The 22,402-nt window shown below is 39.9% G+C and overlaps 1 protein-coding gene across 2 annotated transcripts in view; it reads left to right on the forward strand.

The window, feature by feature from the left end:
* The window catches only part of cemip (cell migration inducing hyaluronidase 1), a 148,437-nt gene that overhangs the window by 55,792 nt on the left and 70,243 nt on the right, over nucleotides 1-22,402 (forward strand). For both annotated transcript variants that reach the window (XM_018692837.2, XM_018692839.2), the window contains exon 3: nucleotides 17,446-17,631. In XM_018692837.2, the coding sequence (XP_018548353.1) occupies nucleotides 17,577-17,631 (55 nt within the window). In that variant the 5' untranslated portion in view covers nucleotides 17,446-17,576. The remainder of the gene's footprint in view (nucleotides 1-17,445; nucleotides 17,632-22,402) is intronic.

The raw sequence follows: 22,402 nt of genomic DNA on the forward strand, positions 1-22,402 counted from the left end.
GAAAAAAAAAGCATTTATGTGACTGCTGTCATTCTGTGGCTGGAACCCGGAGTATTCCAAACATTTTTGACCCAGGAGAGGAAATGTCTGTCCCTCCACCCAATCTCAATATCTTAATCCCTCCTCTTCCTCTCTCATGAGGGAGAAAAAGAGCATGCAAGAATGTTTGGTCCTTTAAGTGGCCATGAAGATGCTGTGACCTGATGCACTCGTGATTAGAGCGAGCAACTTAACTTTATGTAACTTGAAGTGCAGAAGCATGTCTCATGGTATGTGATGTGTTGACTTTGACACTGTGAACAGGCATTACTGGTGTTTATTTTGACTGAATCCCACACACACTGTCCTGCTGCTGGAAATACTCAGTACAGCACCAAATGTAGATTAATCCACAGCTAAAAATAGTGCCTGACAGATGCACTTTTTTTTCTCCTGTTTGAGTAATGCTTGAGAAAAAACTATAGCACCAAGCTATTTTATGAAATTACTGAATCTTGTGATGCATGTTTAATAGGGATGGGTACTTTAATTACTTTTTGAAGTTGAATTATCAAGCCAATTTAAGTCATTTAGTTGATTAGTCATAATGTCAACATTAGTACGTGCCCTCCACCCAAACCAACTGACCACACACACTAACTTTACCTCTGAAGCCCCGCTAATCTCCACTCAGTGTTGATGTAATGGCAGGTGACAGTGACATGAGAGCCGGTCACACATTGGTGGTTATTGGTACTTTGTTGGCTTCCATCAGAGTCTTTTTTTAGAGCTGTAGCTGCCTCATTGTACTTTTTCTCAACCTGGCCACTGATGGTCCTCCATGAAAGCACAGTGTTTTCAGTTTCCACAAACTCCAAGGGCCTTTGAAAGCCCCAATCTTTCAACAACGTTAAGAGGAAGCATGTTGTCTGACATCGTTTAAGTCACCAAAGCAGTTATTTGTTCCTGTCTTTTGCTCCAGTCTTTCGCTTCCTCCAAAGTGAAGATGCAGCACTCAGGCAGAAACAGAACCATGAACATTAGTACTTCATCTCTACCCCCACCCAAATAAAAATTAGCCGATTCTTAAAAAAAGGGTTTTGACTGTGCTTACCATTTTGACTAATTGACTAATCGATTATTCATGCACATCTCTAATGTTTAAAGATATGCTGTATATCTTCAGTAGGAACCAACAGACTTGGTAGAAAAGTCTGAGAGATGGACTAACACATTCTTGGTTTAGGTTGTTTGATGGGATTTGTTGACAACAAGAACATATTCCTTAGAAAGTGACATGATCTGCTTCATCAAAGGTCCAGGAGTATAAGCAAGGACTGTGTCTGTTTAGTACAAGAGACAAGATCTGCTCATGAAAACTATGGACGCTGCTTTATGTGGTTATACGCACTTTCTTTACATATAAATGCAGGGCTCAAGAGGTTATTTTTCATTACAATAAAGCACACTGTTGAAGAAAACAGGCGTTCTCTCGAGGCTACACCCCATCTCTTCCTCCCCAGTGGAGATTAGAGCTAATAATAAGTATTGACTTGTGTCCCAATGTCACCTCACTGTGTGACAGATATACAGACAGACAGGCAGGCAGATGGACCAGGGGTTGGGAAACATTCATGTTGTGTCAGGGTTAAAACGGGTGTGCAGCTCCAGCAGATTCCACGGGTTGCCAGGTCAGTGAAATGAAGGTTTGTCATTCCAGTAGACAGGGGGCATTATGGCAGACGGCAGGGCAGCAGCTCAGCATCCAGTTTGGACAACAACTTGTCCTGCGTGTGCATGCTGAGTTACATCAACACCTGCCACTCCTGATTGCATCCTGCAGTCTCTGCTGATGTGCTTTCAGCAAAATATACGGTATGTGGTTTTATGAGTTATGATTTTTGACTGTTTTATGATTTTTTTTTCTTTGTTTACCAAATAGTTTCTGACTTTTCTACCCTCTCGTCAAGCCTGTTAGGAAACAATGAACTTGGAGCTGAGTATTTGGTGACACCTGTGGTTTCTGATGGTCTGATGGTAATAATACCAAATTATGACACATGTATCAACCAATAGGAGAACAGGCAGAACAGAAACAGTATGAAGGTGTCATATAATTACAACCTTTAAATTCAGGGTTTGTTTTTATGTGTGCATGTGTGAATGTGCTGCCGAGGTTGTAGCCTAGATGCAGTGTTTGTTGCTGAGGGAATGTGTTTGGGGGCTCTGTCCTAGTTAACACTGAAGCAGCGCAGCAGTTGTATATCTGTATGACTGCCTGTCTTGGCACAGCAGGTCTCTCGCTTTGAACCCATGAGACTGTCAACTCTATGACCCTCTCTCTCTCTAAGCCTCCTCTCTTCCTCTCAGCGTGGCTGCACTGCACCAGGGGGAAAAACTCTTAATTGGAAGAAGTAATTACAACAAGTGTCTTATATATTTATTTAGCGCATCAGTGGGAACCTTCTGGCTGTGTGCTCTGTCAGCCAGGACTGATAATCAAAACTGCTAGGCTAGGAGCATCTCTGAGGCACAGAAGCCATTACCTAGAAACATGGATCTGTCAACATCTTTCCTATAGGTCTTGGTTTTGTTTGAGGACACCATTCGAGAACAATAAATAAGAAGGTCTGTCAGTGTTACAGTTCTTACCGGTTGCTGGTAGAGATCATAAATTAGTTACACCATGTCAAGAGGAAACACTTGGGCAGACATAGTTCCAGCAAGGTATATTAGCCAGGATAGGTTTCAATGGGAACCAAACCCCCGCGTGAAAGTATTTTGTTGAGCATCCATCCACACTAACCATCTCCTACTGCAGACTACAGCGTTCTAGTTGTACTCGGAAGTTGGAATTTCTGAGTTTCTAGTCGGAAGTTTCAACTGACAACTGAGTTACAACCATACACTGAAAAACAAAGATACCTTGGTGCCTTTCATGCTCCTCTGAGGTGTTCTTCAGATTTGATCCGAAAGAGCAACAACAACAAATGCTTTCCTGTGAGTGTCCATGTTTTTCCATGGTCAACTCTGAGGTGACGTCACCCCAATGTAATGCACCGATTCAATTTCAGTTCAATTCAATTAAATTTTATTTATATAGCACCGAAACACAATGAAAGTCATCTCAAGGCACTTTTCATATGGAGCAGGTCTAGACCATACTCTTTAAAATATGGTATTTACAGAGAGAGACCCAACAAATCCCACCATGGGCAGCACTAGGTGACAGTGGCAGCAGGAGGCTTGTCATCGCAGGTCAGACTCTGCAGCTCCAGAGGCAGAAATACCTGCAGAAAGTGACAGAAGAGGAGAGAGAGATGGAAGAGCACAATACTACGGGAAAGGGAAGATATTGAGTTAGTAACATATAATATGGGATATGAATCCATACTGATGGAGAGAGAGAGAGAGAAGCTCAGTGCGTCATGGGAGATCTCCCAGGCAGTCTAGGCCTTAAGCAGCACAACTAAGGGATGGTTCAAGCCTGAGCCAACCCTAACTATAACGCTTTATCAAAGAGGAAGGTTTTAAGCCTACTCTTAAAGGTACAGAGGGTGTTTCTGCCTCCCGGGCCCAAACTGGGAGAAGGTTCCACAGTAGAGGAGCCTGATAACTGAAGGCTCTGCCTCCCATTCTGACTCTTAGAAACTCTGGGAACCACCAGTAAACCAACATTCTGGGAGTCCCAGTGGGATTGTAGGGAACTATGAGATCTTTAAGGTAAGATGGAGCCTGTACCATTAAGGGCTTTGTAAGTGAGGAGGAGGATTTTAAATTCTATTCTGGATTTGACTGGGAGCCAATGCTGAGAGGCTAACACAGGAGAAATATGGTCTCTTTCTCTAGTTCCTGTCAGTAATCGTGCTGCAGCATTTTGAATCAACTGCAGAGTCTTTAGAGACTTGTTGGGGCAACCTGATAATAATGAATTACAGTAGTCCAGCCTGGAAGTAACAAATGCATGGACCAGTTTTTCTGCATCCTTTTGAGACAGAAAATGTCTAATTTTGGAGATGTTACGCAGGTGAAAGAAGGCAGTCCTAGAAGTTTGTTTTATGTGTGAGTTAAAGGACATATCCTGATCAAAAATGACTCCCAGATTCTTTACAGTGGAGCTGGGAGCCAGGGCAATGCCGTCTAATGTAACTACGTCATTAGAAAATGTATTTCTGACTTGTTCGGGACCAAGTACAATAACTTTGGTTTTGTCTGAGCTCAGTAGTAAAAAGTTGCCTGAACCACTTAACTGCATGGATGTCATTTGTACAGACGGACAGTCTCTTCATTTTGTCATTCTGTCATGCTCCTTCCTGCTACTGACAATGTAAATCCTGAAGTGTGGATTTGTGCAGTACAGACGATCTCAATATCACTGAGCAGTTCCTCTTCTCTGTTTGAAGGTGTGAGCTTCACTTGGAACGAAAACTGTGTAGTCACTCAGCCCTCTGTGGTTTTACTGTTCATTCCTGTGTGTGATTATGTCCATTTTTGTCATCTTTGAGGAGGGCTGCACTGTGATGGGCCATAATGACTAAAATGAAAGGCAAAGCCATTATATTGCTTCAACTCCAGAGCAGACAGCGCACACTGACAGAAATGAAAAATATTTGGATGTAGACTTTTTATAGATTAAAAAGGATGTAGTTCTGTACCAATTTTAGCCACATTAATATATTTTGTTTTATCTTCAGTGTTGAATACTTCGACTGTATAATCTCCCCTTTCCTCACAGAGACAGTTCTTTTGATTCCCTGTATTGTTTTTGATCTTCTTGCATTATTCTTCTCCCTATTCAGCATCTTGACAGCAACACTGACACGCTGAAGGTACTTTCAACAGTCAGGAGGAAAAAAAAAAGAAAAAGAAAAACCCTACCCTACCCTAAAGCTCTGCACCTTGCCCCCGCCGAACCCCTGCTAATGTCAAATAAGTTTCATCATTCCTTGCATGTGTTTCAATTTCATCACACTTACATTTTCAGCTGCTGTAATCTCTGGGACTGTGCAGGGATCGCACAGAGTGACTGCAGGGCTCACCGAGAATCACGGCTCCTGTGCTGTTGTTGATGCTATACCGCCAGCTTTAATGAGGTCATTTCTCCCTTTCCTCCTCTTTAATGTAACTGCTGAGAGATTTCATCATTTCATTGCAGCGACAGAGGGATTCGAGAAAGAAAGAAAGCTGGGGGGGGAGGGGTATGTTGGCTTGTCAATCAGTCTCACATCACCTTGCCACCTCTGATCTTCCATTGTAGCCTGTAGGTGTTAAAATTAAGCTCCTTGTTGTGTTCCACTCTAAAAATAATACTTAATTCCATATTTTACTGTGAAATAGTCTCTGTTTTGATAGAGACAAACCACAAATTCAGTTTTTTAAAATCATATCAAGCAATAGAATTTAATGACCAAGCAGTCAAAGGACAAGTGGACACAGGTTTCCTTTTCAAATAATGTTTTGTGTGGTTTTACTTTGGTTTTATTTTACCCACAACATGCCAAAAATACAAATGAATGTATAAATATGCACCTTTAGGGAGACATATACAGTGGCTGATCAGACCACTGCTGAGCAGCTGATGGCTCCATCCTCAGCCAGGAAGGACGGCAGTAAACAAAAATCCAAATGAAACACACTGTGGTTTTGTTTTACGTAAGTTATGTGACTGCAAAGAAACCAACAAGAGAATATTTAAAATCATAAACTCAAACCTGCCTTGTATACCTGCCTACAAATGTATCTGTAGAGTGTGGCGTGACTGGATGAATAAAAAAAACAGAAGCATTGGTCGTTGGTAAATGCCCCAAACATCAAGTGACAAAGCTCTTCTGTGGCCGGAGTATTTATGACCCTTGTCCAGTGGGAGCAAAGGGGGAAGTCAGGTGACTTTAAAGTCCACAGAGGCAGGAGGCAGGAGGCAGGGGATCGAGGTGAATGGATTGGGTCAACAAAGCATCAGACTTTAACATGAGAGACAGCAGTGGGTTTCTTACTGACAGGTTTTTAGCTGGACCCAAACTAGGGATGGCCCATATGGACTTCAAATTTTATCACAATATTTTCTGGTGATTTATTGTGATAACAATATAAATTATGATAAAACATAGTACCACTCAACAGTATCTTTTTGGCTACAAGTTTTAGTTGCATACAGTGTTGAGAGCCTCCCAAACACAAACATTGCTCTAAAAATAAAACTTTGTTTATGCATTGAGAAAATGCGTCAGCAGTTCTCATCTGAGTAGGAATTTCTTCATCTTTACTTGACGTTGCTGTCTCCTCCTCACGCATCTTCTGGCTTTCCTCATTCTCTGGTTTGTGTTTGTGTTTGAGGTGGTAGAACAAATTGGATGTGTTGAAAGCACCATTTTTTGCAAACTTTGCATATTAAAGTTGTTTGCTCTACATCTGAAACCAAACCTGCTCCAGATTACTGAGAGAGCTCCTCAAGATGAACTTAATGTTTAGGGAGTGGATGAGGGGATGAGAGGGGTTTTGGACATGACAGGCGACAGGTGAAGATGAGAGGGAATGGTGCAGTTGTGCTGGTGAAGGCAGCTGGTGGCTGAATGATAGCAGGTGAGCGTGCAGCTGCAAAAGCAAGGCAGCACAACTGGCACTAGGCATGGGCTGGTATGAGATTGTGACGGCATGAAAATATCACGGTTTCTCAGTATCGTGGTATTGTGATTACAGCTCTATAAGTAACTAACGTAAAAGTATGAACCTCACTGAAATTGAGTACTTCTCTGCTCTTCTCTGCTCTGTGAAGTAACGTTAGTGGGGATCTAGCTGATGTTAGCCAGTTATTATTATCTGTGGCAGTAGTAAGCCTATAGTATTCATTTCACTGATGCTAGACATGCTAATGCTCATAGCTGTTGCATACGTTCATTTCTTGTGTTACCTTGAAATTGGCAAATTCATGCTGCCGTAGATGCAAAATCAAGACTTTTTCAAACCACGGTATAGCCACGGCCTAGCTGGTCTTTGGCACTAGAGACAATTATTAGCAAAAGCACAAGAGAGTAACTGGAAAGCAAAGACCACCATTGTTCCCTAACCTTAATGGCATGGTTGTTATTGGTTCCCCTAACCATACTGAAGTAGTCATCTGTTTTCATTCAGAAACAAAAATCCCTCTCCAGTATTCAGTCTACATGAACAATTTCAAATTATGCCATGAAACCTGTCTGACTTTATTTAACTGAATGTTACTGAGAGAGATGAGAAATAATGAGACATGAAGTTGTCTGTTAGTAAAGCAATGTAAGCAGCCCTCTCTATGACTTTAGCACCAGTGGTTTTTAACTGAATATAAACCACATCTATCAACACAGATGTTAAAATGGCTCTTTCTGAATCATGTATTTCTGTTGTGTTACTTTTTATTATCATAATATCTTTGCTTAAACATGTTGACCATGTTAAACTTGTAACCTATGACCTGTTACGTTCTTTTTGCCCAAAGCTAGACCCCACGTGTTTTGTGTTGTCTGTGTGAATACACGTGTATATGTTTGTCTGTGTGTGTGTGTAAAGCAGCCAGCATGACAGATTGTACCTCCAGTTATTGTGTGTGTGTGTGTGTGTGTGTGTGTGTGTGTGTGTGTGTGTGTGTGTGTGTGGGCACGTGTGTGTGTGTGTGTGCATTCTTGTGTGACAGAGTGCATTCATCTGTGTCTCGCCGTATGTTTTCATGCTTGTGGTAACCTTGTTAAGTGTACCTGGATCAGGTTGAGGACAGTATGTTCAGTATGTGTTTCCTGCAACCAAATCCAGACTGAAAGCGCAGCACACACACACACACACACACACACACACACACACACACACATACACATACCTGCCTCTCTCTCCTGTCTGTCAGCATGTGTGTCGAGGCTGGTCTGTTATCAAAACTGGCTGACTGGCTGCTGAGTGAATCGTATTACCCATTGTCACTGCAGGCCTCGGGATGTTGCTAATGATATTTTTAGCACTCTGTGTGTGTGTGTGTGTGTGTATCAGGGCTGGCCCAAGCTTTTTTACGGCCCTAAGCAGAATTTGATTCCCACCCCACCCTTACCTCACCAACTAATGTTAGCAGCACATTGTCCAAGTAAGAGTTTCCTCTGTTGATCTTAGTTTAAAGTTTCCAATAATCATTTATGAAGAAGGAAAACAAATATGCCCGATAAAACTTATGCAGTCGAATAAAATATAAAAGTATGACAGACAAAAACATCTACAAAAGACAAAGAGAGATCAAATTCTTCTCAGGGCCCCAGCAACACTAACAGCAAGCCAATAAAATGTAGTATTGATTCCCAAGGATAAATTAACATGTTCCAGCAGCAGGGAAGAAAAGAGCAGTAAAACTGTATAAGTTAGTAAATTAATATAGTATTTACATAATATAAAATAAGAGGTATATAGTAGATATTTTACCACAGTAAAATATCCTAATATAGAAACTAAGTATCAGAAATAAAATGGTAAAGAAACTTGTGAACACTTGTGAATGAGAATAAAAATTGTTGCCTTTTGCCTTTTGGACTAAAAACACTTAATGATATATCATGTTTTATTTGCATCTTTACTACAAAGACACAGGGAAAGAAATTGAATGATTTTTTTAAACCTGAAAAACATACAGAGGTGGTGGCAGTACTTTTTTCCACATGAGTAGTGTTGACACTGGAGGCACCAACTGGACAGGGCAGCCTGTATCCAGTGTAAATAGAAGTTTCCTGCAGCTACACATAAAGGTCATTACTGTGAGCATACAGTAGGATTGAGAGAAATATATCAGTGACTCTTTCAGTTTTTCTTATCTTTTAAACATTTGGTTGGGCAGTTGAACAGTCAGAGGACTCTATTTACAAACAAACTGTAAAAGTTGGTGGGAAAAAAACAGGATTTTGAAAAGTGAAATTGCAGTCTTTGGTTACAGTGCAATGAATAGGCTCTGCTGAGAAAAATAAAACAACTGAAGATAATGAAGATGTCACTAATAAACCACGTTGTTGTTGATAATTGCCACCTGTCAGATTTCTGCACATTGTTATGGTCTAATTCGCCTAAAAGTATTTATTTTGATTGTCTGGCTGTCACCACCACTGAACACACTTAGATGAAACTCATTTTAAAACGTACATTGAGCTCGTCAGAGTTTCACGTGTTTGTGGACATTTTTTTCAGTTGGAACAGCACTGATTTGGTTTATTACCCTGCTCTTCTTCCTCTTTTATAAACTTCCAGAGACTTATAACAAACAACAACAATAAACAGTTTAGTGTCAGACAATGTTCTCACTTCAGCAGTAGTATAATTTTGTATGCTTTTAGATGACTCTGTTTATTGGCAGGTCCTTTAAGCATTTTCCCCAAAGCCTTTTCTCCTGTTGTTCTCCTCATGCTTTCCACACAAAAGGCTGTAAATGATGACTTGTTGAGTCGCTCTGTCTGTGCCAGCACAAAGCTGCAAAAGGCTTAGCAAAGGTTGACTGCTGTCAGGAGAGCAGCAAGCAGCTATGAAGAACAATGAAACTGCATTAAAATCCACTCATTCTCTTGAGTACTATGCTGCCCCCTTCATTTCTTGTGTTTTAAACTTTACTTAGCTTAAAGAACCTGCGTCTAACATCATTTACAGGGATCTAATGGCAGAAATTGAATATAATATACATAACTATGTTCTTATTAGTATATAATCACCTTGTTCACTTAGAATGAGACGTTTATATCTACATAGGAGTGGGTCTTAAATACTGGTCCTAAATAGCTGGGCCTTGACCCATAGGGCCTGGTCAGGGATAAGCATCAGGATTAGGTGCAGTGTAAGTCAGGTGATAGGCAAAGGTAGATTCGACTCTAGGGTCAGAAAATGAATAGATGGATGGCCGCTCTTATTTTATTACAGCCCCCATTAATGCTCCAAAATCCCAAATTTCCTGATTCCGTGATTGTATATATTCTTTTATTGAAGGATTACACTCAGTTATATTTAAAACAATATAAAATGTAGTTTCAGCTAAAAGTAGCTCCATCCAATTATAATTAGGTCAATATATAATCTTTACACTCAGTGTTTCTCACCAAATGCACTGTGTGTATCATTGAGGCTAGACAAATGCATTTAATGATTTTCTTCATCATGGAACATTTATAAAATGTACACATTAATAAAATATACAGGCTATATTCTGTAATACCCCATGTTTTCCTCTTCTGCCTCTTCTGTTTCTCTAGTGTGTTAAAGCCACTTGTTGATCAGTAGAATTGTGTGAATGTTAATAGCATCACCTGTACATGTAAATGAAGGGGGACTCCCTAATGAAAACATTACTCTGTTGCAAAACTAGAGGTCAAAAACCCCATCTTGTCTTCAAGGACTTGCAGTCCACTTTAGACTCGCTCTGGCCATGAGAGGTGAATGCACACATCAGGAAAAAGTTTTGCTGATATATTAGTGTTAAGAGTTTTTAAAGGGGTTTGGTATTTCTGGCTTCCTTGCTGTGAGTTTGTTTTGGAGACATCTTCTAGCAGTAAAGATCCAACAATTGTTACCAAGTCATGTACTTGGCCTTTATTTATTGCCAATTTATTGGTTGGAAAAACACAGAAAACATTTGTCCACTACCTCAGAAACCAAGAACCAAGGAAGGACACAGGTGGGATGGCAGCTACGGCTCACGTCCTTGTCAATTGCGTGTCATTCCTGGGGCTGTAATGGGATTGCCTTCCTGTAGACGAGACAGGGATCAAAACATTTATTCAGACAAAAATGTACTAGGAAAAAGTAAGTGTGTGTGTGTGTGTGTGTGTGTGTGTGTGAAGTCAGCAGATTTTCTTTACCTCCACATGGCTGGTGTTTAGTTAGACCTCAAAGAGAGCAGCTGCTAAAGCAGCTAACAGAGCTCCACCCAACACTTCTCAGAGGTGTATTATTACATACTATTCGTAGACTTAATGCTTGTTTCTGCAAGAGATTAATTGTAAGTTCTCATTCTTGTGGAAGTCATAAAAACATCTTTGAGAGTCCTCCACCCTCAGTTAACTTGCTGGCAAATGTGTTTGTGTGCATGTGCGTTTTGCTGTGTCACTGTATGTGTGTTTCAGTAGGGAAAATGGCAGTTTCTCTTAGAAGTTAATTTTCTAGGAAGTGTGTGTGAGTGTTGTCAGAGCAGTGCCAGCTTGTGCTTGAAATTTCACAGTCGCTCTGAGCTCATAAAGTGTCCAATAACCAGCAGGGCCTGGAAGCACATGAACTACTGTACAGCTTCAGTCCTGTGTGTGTTGCCTCTGTCATAAATCTGAATTTACAATCGATTTTACATCATAGTATACTGAGGAATTACACTCTTGGAATATGACACCAATATAGATGTGTGGTCCTAGTGGCAGTATGAGTGTTGGCACTGCGACACCTGAGAGCAAATAATGGTCAATACAGGAAAACCAGTGTCAATGTTTAGCAGCCTTTCAGACTGTGGTCATATCCACACTAATTTGAATGAAACAAAAAGAGTTCACTATATTCTTTCTCCTCCTTTTGGTTGTCAAAAGAATAAAACCATCGCGTTGCTGTCGGCATCGATTGTTACAGAGTGCTCTAATGGAGAGAATGCTTTGACAGACTCAGCCGGAGACAACAGAAGATTATCATAGCAGGGGTAGTAGCTATTAACAAAAGCGTTTTGTCACAAAGTCACAAAGTGCTTCACAGTACAAAAATAAATAAATGAAAGGGCATAGATAGATACAGCAATTAAAACTATATACATGTCTAGAACAAAATAAAAGCCAGCCTGCACAGGTGGGTCTTAAGCTTCTTCTTAAAGACATCAACAGTGTCCACAGATCTTATGTCCAAAGGAAGCGAGTTCCACAACTTTGAAAGCACAGTCTCTTTGGTCCTTAGCCTGGACCAACGTACCACCACCAGGCCTCGGTCAGAAGACCTCAGAGACCTGCTGGTTACATATGGATTTAAAATACCACCATGAAGGGCAATATAATTTACAACTAACAATTATTTTCATTACGGATTAATTTGCCTGTTATTTTCCTGGCTAATTGATTCATCCCTTTGGTCCATAATGTGATAGAAAATAGTTTATAAAAAATGGCCATCATAATCGTCCAAGTGGACAGATTAAAACAGATTAATAGATTAAAATGTCTAATTGTGTTTGACGAACTGGCCAAACTATCATAGAAACCTAAGAAAGTCCACAAGTATATTTCAGAAGCTGAAGCCAATGAATCTTGGGGTATTTTGGCTTAAAATATCACTTGAAAAATTTAAGAAATGATCAAAATAGTTGCTGAATAATGTCAAATAATGTTGCATCAGTAGATTGTAGATGAAACTTATTTAATAATAGGTTTCAAAAAATAATTAAAAGTTGGTGATGGTCAGTTAGTTGAAACTTTCTTGGCCTAACCTTGGATACAGCCAAGGAAATGAGTCAAAAGCCAGAGGAAAGCCAAAGAGAGAAAGAAAAAGCCAGAGAAAAATATTCATTTCAAGTTTCATGTGCAGTAGCGCTGACATAGCCTTTGATAGTGAGACCACCAGACACAACACACACAACCTTCCTCCTGGCTGGCCTTCTTACAGACTGTCCAACTTGCCAGCTGGCTGCCTCGAATCATGTTTACAGGCCCACTGAGAAATCATAAACAATGAAGTGCTGCATGGCTTACAGACTGGCTGCCAATACTGCAGTATCACAGCTCAGAGAAAAAACATTTGTACTTAGAATTTAAGAGGGTCAAGATGGAACAAGCTTTTGTTATTAATAATGCATGAATGCTTCCCTTAAGTGGCTCCTGCCTTTGCTCACACGTGTGATCTGCGTGTGACAGTCAAAATGCATTTGATCATAAAATGAAACACTTCACATTCTTTCTGAACATGAGCATGTGCATACTCCTCAGTGGCATCTGCAACTGCACTGGACTTCATCATGACGTCTCTTTTCCACCACATGACCGTAAAACAAATTCAGAATGTTCACCTCATGAAAAGGTCAGGCCTAGGCGAGCTAAACAACGTGGCGAGGGAGGGGCTGTGGGTAAATGAGAGAAACCTTAGCTGAGCCCAGAAACATCCTTCCGAGCTGAAAACCTCTTGGCAGTTTGGGATGGAACGTGTTAGTGTTGTGTTAGTGTTAACATGCATATGTTCATCCAACTTGAGCTAATTCTTGTCAAGAATCTTTTATGTAATCCTCTCCTGGTGAGGGGGGGGAAGGCATTTTTCTCTAATGCTGGAAACATCAGTGGTTATGTTTAAATGCACAGCAGTAATCCTGTTGACAGTAATGCAAGTAAGACAGAGTCCATGTAAATTTACCGATGCTCTTTAATAGGGTTCTGCTCATAGCAGCAGTAAGCTAAAATGGTAGAATGCTTCAGTTTGGAAACCATTATTTCTTTCTTTAAACTCTCTCCAGGTGACAGACTACCTTCTTGTGGAGTACTAATAGACATTTCCAAAAGAGATTTTCTGGGGATACATCTTTGTAAATGCTCCACTATATTAAGCTAGTAGGCAACCCATCCATTTATCAGTTTTTTTCCAAGTAGTCCATAAGTTCTTCTTCTTAGCCAAATCCTCAAGCCTTCCCAGATGCATCCCCAGATATTCTCAGACCAGGAGGATATATCATCCCCCGTATATGTTAGGGGTCTGGTACATGATCTTCCCCAAGTTGGATCCTCACAATACCTCCACAAGGAGGCAGGCAAAAATTGTTTAAGACAGGCCAGTGCTTTCAGATGCTATAAAATTTTGCTTGAAACATACTGAAGCCTTAAGCTGTAAATATCAGATGAAAGTGGGTGTCCAAGATTGTAAGGCAAAAAAAAAAAAGAAAAAAAGAAAAGGAATAACAAAGGTTTTTCCTCTTTACCCCCATGATGTAATTTACTTCCCCCTTTGTTCTCTGTTCGGCATGATAACCTTTATGGTTATACCTGGCCTGGGGCTGCATCAGACCTTCAAGAGGGTCCTGGCCCATTATTGGTCTGACATTGCTTCCCATCCAGAATCTCCCCAATAACCTCAGAGGGGGTTTCTTGATGTATCTGTATCTGTGAAGACTGCTGTTTGGTCTCTGGGTAATAGCCGTAGAACTGGACCCTGTTGACAGAGACCCTCGCAGACTTCAACATGGTGCTGCTTCTGTTCAAGCTTGAAATCACTAATGTGTACCTGTACGTGGTCGCAAAAACACCTGCGCCATGTGCATTACTATGCAACGCTCCATTTCTTTGCAACAGGAAAGTGTCTGGAACTTTCCGATTGCACCTTGTAGTGTATTTCTGTGAGGCTGCATTGCAGGCTGTGAGCCAGAAACACATGCACTGAACCAGTTTTCATCAAGTCAGGAGCCTTTTTGCCCTGAGAAGGAAACATGTGAGCCCCCACATGAGACAGAATATAAGCATGGGTACCTTGAGCAGCCCAGTAATCACCCTCACATTTACTTATGTACTTCCACACCACCGTGGTAGAAATTTGCAAAATTTAAATCTCATAGTTGCAGAAATAAATAATACAAAATCACTTGTTTCTGTGGACAGTTAGCAGCTTTTTTCAAACACAGATCCATAAACCCAATCAAATCAAAAATCCTCCTAATGATTTTATTGTGAGACTAATTGTACAAATCAAAGTAATGATTTAGATCTGGGAATTCACCACATTATGGGGAGCAGAGTGAGCAGAGTAATAACAGAATCTCAGGTGTCGACAATAATCTGTTTTATTTGATCTGATTTAATCTCAAGGACTATATGAGAGATATGTTATTTGTTGTGTCTAATTGTTAACAGTCTACACTGTGCATGTGTTAATAATAGCGCTCTGTAAAACTTATATTGACAGCAATCATCTTTCTACAATCACTAAGTGAAGTTATTTCAAAAATTGAAGTACTACTTGTTTTCTGAGAGACTGTGAATCCTTGCAGGATCCAGACTCCTCTAAACCTCTCCAATACCAGGACTCCTCTTTAAATAGACAATTAGAAACAAGATTAAATAAACACAGTGATTTGAAAATTGTAATGTTTCTGCTTAAGTCTTTAAATCTACTGTAACTGCGACCATCGCAAGTTACATATTTGCTAAAAACAGGCATTTTGCCAGCAAGAAGAAATGGAATCTTTAATTTCCTTTGGTTTCCTGCTGCAGCTCAGGGATTAATCTGCAGCTAGACGAGATAATCATATGATTCCAATCTGCAGAGGAGATTACCTGGGTGAAATGTTTCCCAGTGATTACTACACAGCTGTGACCTGAGTGTTCACATGTATGGATACTGTATATACCCACAGCCAAATCAACACATGCACACACTTGAATTCATGAAGAGCAGACGCCTGGACAGATATGAAATGCGTTGGCAAAACAGTAGAAACAAGTAGCATTAGCCGCTTAACGTCCTGCAAACAAACTGAATAAAATATAAGGCTCTGTCTTGCTCATTAAGTCGGCTCTAGTGTGGACAGTGTTTCTACATGCATGGTAAAGGTCATTGTACTGCAGCTGCCTGCACAAGAAAACTCCCACTAATTCTGTCACCCATATTTAAACAGCAAGTAATTAAATGATAAAATAAATTACGAATTAATTATTATAGTGTTTCTTTATGCCCATAGCCTCTCACTGAGCTCTCCATGTGGCAGCAGGAGCTAATTAAATCTAATCAAAGCCAGCATCAGGATGCTGTGTAGTTTTCCGGGGGGTCACATAATGGTATGATGCCAATTTGGCAGCTTTGCAAATTTTCCCATGCATAACACAGCTTTTTCTTTAGTAAAAGTGTGTATACACAAGACCTCTAGTTTTATTTTGAGCAGCTCTGGAAAAACCTCTACGTATAAGAGACTCAACACTTGACTGCAGCTCTGCAGTCAAGTGTTGAGTTGACACAAAATCTAAACACACCAAAAAACAGAGATATGTCCATTTAATATTCCTCATAGTAAGGCTAGACGGTGATACAACATCACTCAAAACAGTTTTTTGATTTTAGAAAATTTTGAAATGTGACAGGTACAGGAAAAAATAGCAATCTGCGGCATTATTTGCTAAAATTGTGATTACAACTCAGAGAAAAAGATTCAGTTATATTCGAAATGAACATTGTGAAATGAACAGTGTTGAAAGCTGAGTGTGAAACTCTCATATCTTCACACATATAGTACATACTAGTACATATCTAAAATGAGGATGGTCTGTTGATACTGTGGAACATAAACATTACCTGCACTTGTCCATGTCCATTGCAGAATTTGCACCAGATTGAGGCAGCTCAGAGTGTCTCTGCTGATCATACAAATGAAGGCCAAATATCTCCTCTTTTATCTCTTCTTTACAAAACAGTTATGAGTATCTTTTTCAAATCTGTGTGATGTTGCAGTGGTTAGGTGTATGTCTCCCTGTATGCAGTGAAATAATCTACTGTCATAATCTCTTTGAAGATAAAGCTGAAACCAATATTTGTGTGCCTGCTGTGCAAAGCATAGAAGACACGTTATCATCTGATGTGTTTATTCTTCCTCTTCTTATTCTTCCACACCAATTTTCAGCGCACTACTGGTCTGGCAGCTTTGAGAGAACCCTGGCAAAACATACAGCGGAACGTGGGAATTGTGTGCTATGTCTTTTAGTAATGTTCTTAGTAACCATGACAATGCAAATTGCGAAAAACTGTGAAAAATTTCCCTTTGAGAATGAATGGGAAGTTGTTTTGTGAAAATGACCAAACCCACCCCTCTTTTGAACCACATGATTTCATCATACGTTCACGTAGAAACATGGTTGAAACTTTAAACGGGTCACAAGACGAGTTTCCTGGGTTAACTCTGTATTCTGATAGCTATTACAGTTTTTTGAAGTTCTTGTTAAAAACAAAGATGGTGGGTGTTTTAAAACTGTGTCAGTGCCTAAACTGTAAACAGTACGTACACATATAATACATCACTGTCTTTATTGAAGCTTTGTGGAGCACATAGTGAAGACATTTTGTTGATAGGACTTGTACCTTTGAGCTGTGAGGGCATTTTGATGTGAGGTTTTGGCTTATGGGTCCCCACATTTGGGGACCTCAGTCACCATAGCAACCAGTTACTCAGCAGTTGTTGTTGACTCAGCAGTTTCTAGGCAGGAGTGGACTAAGCTGATTCTGATTGGCTAATTAGACTGATTGACTCTTAGTCTCATTGAGGCCATTTTTACTGCTGAGAGCTGATTATCCTGGATACGCATGAAGCAGCAGGCACATTCAAAATTTCTCCAGGAATTTTCTAGTTGAAACTAGTGTTCTGAACGACTCCTCCACTGTGTGACATGGCTGTCCAGAAATGTGACAGACCTCCTGCCATGCCTGTACACCGGGGGAGTCCTTTAGAATTGCCTATTTGTACATGTCATGCTGAGTCCTCTGCATTTCAATGTGATCTTCTAGGTGCCTTTGGCGGCCTCCCACTGTGAACTTGGCACTTCCCGGTCTGAAACGTCCTCTGAAGCCCACTGGGAGGTCTGAAGCAACCTTTGAAGGCCTCAAGTGTGACGTTGGTCAGCGGCAGGCTGAGAGAGATGAAGACATGTGTCATGTTTCTGGCAGCTCTGCTGCTCCCCTGCATCCAAGCAGGTGAGTCAAGGACGTTTTCCTTTTTCTTTTTTATTTCATGAGTTTATCAGTCAGTAATCACATTCTACCACCTTATAAATCACTGGGATACCAAACTGATTCATATTACTCAGTGTGTAGAAAGAAAAAAGGGAATATGGGGTGAAATGAGATAGAAAGCCAGAGAAAAATCACAGCTAAAACATCCATATTTCATTATGTTGACCTTAAAGTAATGTGAAAAGAACACATTTCAACAGGATATGAATGAAAATCCAGCTTTTAAATAAAAACGGGTGATACAATTGGGGCAAACTTAGCCACTGAATTATTCATGTGGGAAGTTTATTCCTCTCATGTTAACAGGGGAGTTTGTTTCTGAGCATGCTCAGTGGCATCTGTCGCAGAGCTACTCTCCAGGAGGCTGAAAGCGCTGTCAAAGATATGTTGAAAATATATGTATGAAATATGAAATGTGTGAAATGAAAGCAATTTTTAAATGTAGATTTAAACAATGTCTCATTTCCAAAAATACACATGTACACTACCTGTCCAGCACCAAAACAGCAGGTAGACAAAGTTAGATGAGCTGGTGAACATGAGCTGTCGTAGAAATTGAAGGTAAACATTGTTTATTACCATATTTTATTAACAATTGATATGTTTGATCATTTTTTTGCATCAGAAGAAAGATTTTATTGTGGAAAAACACACTTTCTTTAGCAGCCTGTTTTCTGCCATAGGCATTTTCAGTATAGAAAATAATGATTAATCAATAATTGATAATTGTTAATTTTCCCGATAACTGATCACGGAAATTTCTTCAAATGCCTATCCCTATATTTGAACATTTAATTTAGCCACTTAATAGCCAGATATTTTTCTCAGGAGTTGGTAGAAACCAAACCAGAGCTGAGAGGAGGCTTCCTGACCTGTCACACTCACAGCCAAACTCACTGGTTCCTGCTGAAGAAATAAATCATCAACATTACAACAGAAAAATATAGTATATCATCAGATTTATCCTCTAATAGACAGCACAGACTTAAATCATCTTTGGACAACAATGACGCCACAGAGGAATAAGTCACATAAGGCTCGTGTACGGACGATACTTTATAGCTCACATTACTGGTTGTTTTTGGTCTATAATAGGATTTAATGACAACAGAAAAAAACACATCCTGGCTTGTCACTTTATGTTTTATTCATGACTGTACATTATTTCAGTCAAAAATCTGCAGTGAAGTGTACCCAAACGCAGCGACTGTAGCATCTGCTTCATATGTAAACAACAGCGGCTGTCAGGAGCGATGATGGATTAGTCCCTTAAACACCCTGAATGTGTCATGTTGATGTGATGTTGAAAGTAAAGCCCTGTAGCCTTCAGAGTGATTGAGAGTACTTTTAGGTACAGTACACAAGGTATGCTCATGTATATAATATTCTGCTGGAAATATGTAGAAGGAGATTAACTAGCTGACAGGATCGGCTCACCTAACTTACATAAAAAATAGTGTGGAAGTTTATTCTTTACCTTGGAAAGACTAGTTTGACAAAACAAATCTCAACTTTTATCTGTATCTCTGGTGTCAGAAATCAGAGATGTCAGAGACTAACTGCATCTAAAATATTTTATATGCTACTAATTTGCAACAGTAAATTGTGAAACAGTCACACTGCTGGATTGTTTTCACTGGTTATGAATTGTTTTCCCACAGTGTTTGCTCGTGACAGCTCAGGCATGATTAATGTTCTGTTTGGGTAATTCAGAGCACTTGGTTAAGGTTGGGAGAGAATGTGGTGTTGGTTAAATATTTAAAAAGTCAGCAGTGACCAGAAGCAAAGACATGATGCATTTACTTAATTAACACTGAATCCCTAACCTTAAGAATGTTTAGTCACATAACCACATGCAGGATCCAGGACTACCGTCACTACTGCTTGCATGTTGTACCAGAACATAGCACTTTCTTCACCGGGCTGAACATAATCCAGGCAGCAAAAACATATTGATTTTATATAAACATAATTTATAGGTGATGCTGTTGCTGCAATCATAGAGAAACAAAACATTCTCTTGCATAAATGCTCTCTGTGCCTGTGCAACACCATGAGCAGATGCATGCTGGCCAACATAATCTCTACTGTGCGTCACAAAGTAGTGCTGATAAAAAATGTTAAAATGGCAGTAAGTGAAGAAAATGCATACTTTAAGTGGAGTAAGATCAAAGTCAGCAAAGGCCTGATTATCTGATGGTTCTAAAGATTATCTTGCCAGATTATCCTGTGGTGTGAGGTGTGTTCACAATGATTTTACCCTCCCCGAACTGCTTGGAAGTCAATCAGGGCTGCCCCGATAATATATTAAACAGGTTCAGTATTTACGGTTACAATTGTGTTGGGGGAACGCTGAGTAAAGCTGAGTACGCACTCTGTGATTTGTCACGTAGAACAGAACAATAGCCAATCAGGAGGCAAGATGACTGAAGATGGAAGCACCACAAACATGTTTGTTTACCCTAAAGCTGTGAGATTTTGAGTTTTGAAAGTCCAGACTCTGGTTGTTGGTGGTGAATCTGTTAGTGTGTGGTCTGACTGTGTTGGTCTTCTAATTGCACATCACACACTATAAGGACAAAACTAAAATCTGTCATTATTTGTCGTCGTGTGTATTCGCTCACATTTTCTAAATCTGTTAAGATTTTAAAAATCTTTGTGCCAGGCTTTACCAGGGAACAAAAAAAGGAAATAATTCTGCAGGTATGCAACATATGAAGTTTGTAAAATAAAACACTGCAATACTCCCGGGTAAAACACGGAACATTGCATTATATAAAAACATGCACAAATTCTACATGACAATACATCTACCCCCTCAACAATATAGGATAAGTTCAGGAAAAGTAGAAGCATGCACCCTTCAAAATAAAAGTCTCTGCCTATACTCACATAGGATTTTACATGCATTTTCAATGCCCTGCTCATAATTGAGTGCAACAATTTCACGCTACTACATTGATAGCACTACATTGATTTTTCTACAAACACTATCAAACACTATCATAAAAAGTGGATGAATAAAACTCACCACTTACATGACATGAGAAAAGAGGAAAACAAGGATTGGATTGGATTAACAGATTCTTTAAATTAATGAATTAAGTAGCTGTACTTTGTTTTTTTTAAACAAATCAACAGTAGACAGTTGGCTCAGTGTAGCAGTGATACACAGTATTCACCTGCAGTGTCAAAGTAATACCACTATCAGTTTATTGATTTACAGCTGAACAGGTGTTGAAGGATACTAATCTCTGCATCAAATTAATTTCCCAGGACGAGAGGGGGAGCTTAAACAGAAACAGCAAGAGAGAGACGGCGCTGCCTTCACTGAACTGAGCATTTAGGGTCATTTAGGGATTCTGAACACAAACACTATATATACTGTATATGCACATATGATATAAACATACACTGTTATGTGTACTTTACATCCGTGCCTGTGGACACACACTGCAGGCTTGTATATGACTGTATGTCATATGAGAAATTTGGATTATTCTTCTCCTGGCAGCCGGGTAAAGAGGCATCCAGTCAAACAACTGATCCTGCCTGTGCTCTGTGTGTGTGTGTGTGTGTGTGTGTGTTTGTTTGTGTTCAAGGCATTAGGAACTTTCTTCCACTATAAACTTAGCACAAATCTCTACTTCTCTCGCCTTGGTTCTTTTTATTGCAGCCTTATTGTGATGGCAAACAGAGGCTTTTCAAGTTGTAAACAAATCTCTCTAATCACAACCAGAGCAGTGTCTCATACTGAGGCAGATTGGCTTTTTACTGGAGGCTCAGTAATGGAGCTGTATCTCAACGAGAAGCTCAAACACAGAGAAATGCAGTGACGTCATGATAAAGGACCATGAAAGGACGTGATATTATAAGATGTTTATGCATGAATTAATGGGTATTTTGTTCCACTCTGGTCAACTGATGTTGAACACCTGTTCAGGTTAATTAGATTACCAGAGGTCTGTACTACAAAGTGGGATTTGAGGTTAGTGAACTAACCTGCTCTGGGGCAAAACCTGTCAACAGCCCAACTACTGACCAATCAGATCAATAGAAAACTAGAGTCATCATTCCTACAGGATCCCAACATGGACAAAAGAATAAATAGATATTTTTTATAGATCAGTGGAATTGTTTTGTGCTTTTTTTTTTTTTTTTTTTTTTTGCTGTCTCAGTTTTTCCATATGTCTACGACAGAGCTGCTAAGAGAGAGAGTTAATCACACTAAATGATCACATACGTACCATTACATCCTCATTTTAACTGAACAAAGATGCTTTTTTTCCACACACTGATCAGAAATCAGAAATAATTTCTGATTAACATGGAGCTCAGCACTCATGCCTCTTAAACGCTTTCAAGACACAGAACTGGTTTTCTTCCACTATTAGTCACCACACAGGGTAAAATCACAAACTGCCATAGTCAACATCCCCATGAACTGGGCCACTGTTGGGCTGATATCATGAAGTAAAAATCCCAAAATCTAAAGCTGTCCCAGCTGTGATTGGCAGGTTATGCGTGGGAGATGGAGAGCTAATAAACTGCAGCAGTGAACCAATGTTAGACATAAAACTTAACAACAGGACTAACACAACAAGTGAGCAGCATGTGTACTGAGCAGCAGCTGCTCTGTGTGTGTATATACAGGATGCATTCAGGCCCAGCAGTGGTGGTTACACACAGAAAATGGGGGAGATTAGACTCAGGGAATAAAATTATGCCTCTG

Source organism: Lates calcarifer, linkage group LG2, assembly GCF_001640805.2.
Source record: "Lates calcarifer isolate ASB-BC8 linkage group LG2, TLL_Latcal_v3, whole genome shotgun sequence".
NCBI classification, from domain to species: domain Eukaryota; kingdom Metazoa; phylum Chordata; class Actinopteri; family Centropomidae; genus Lates; species Lates calcarifer.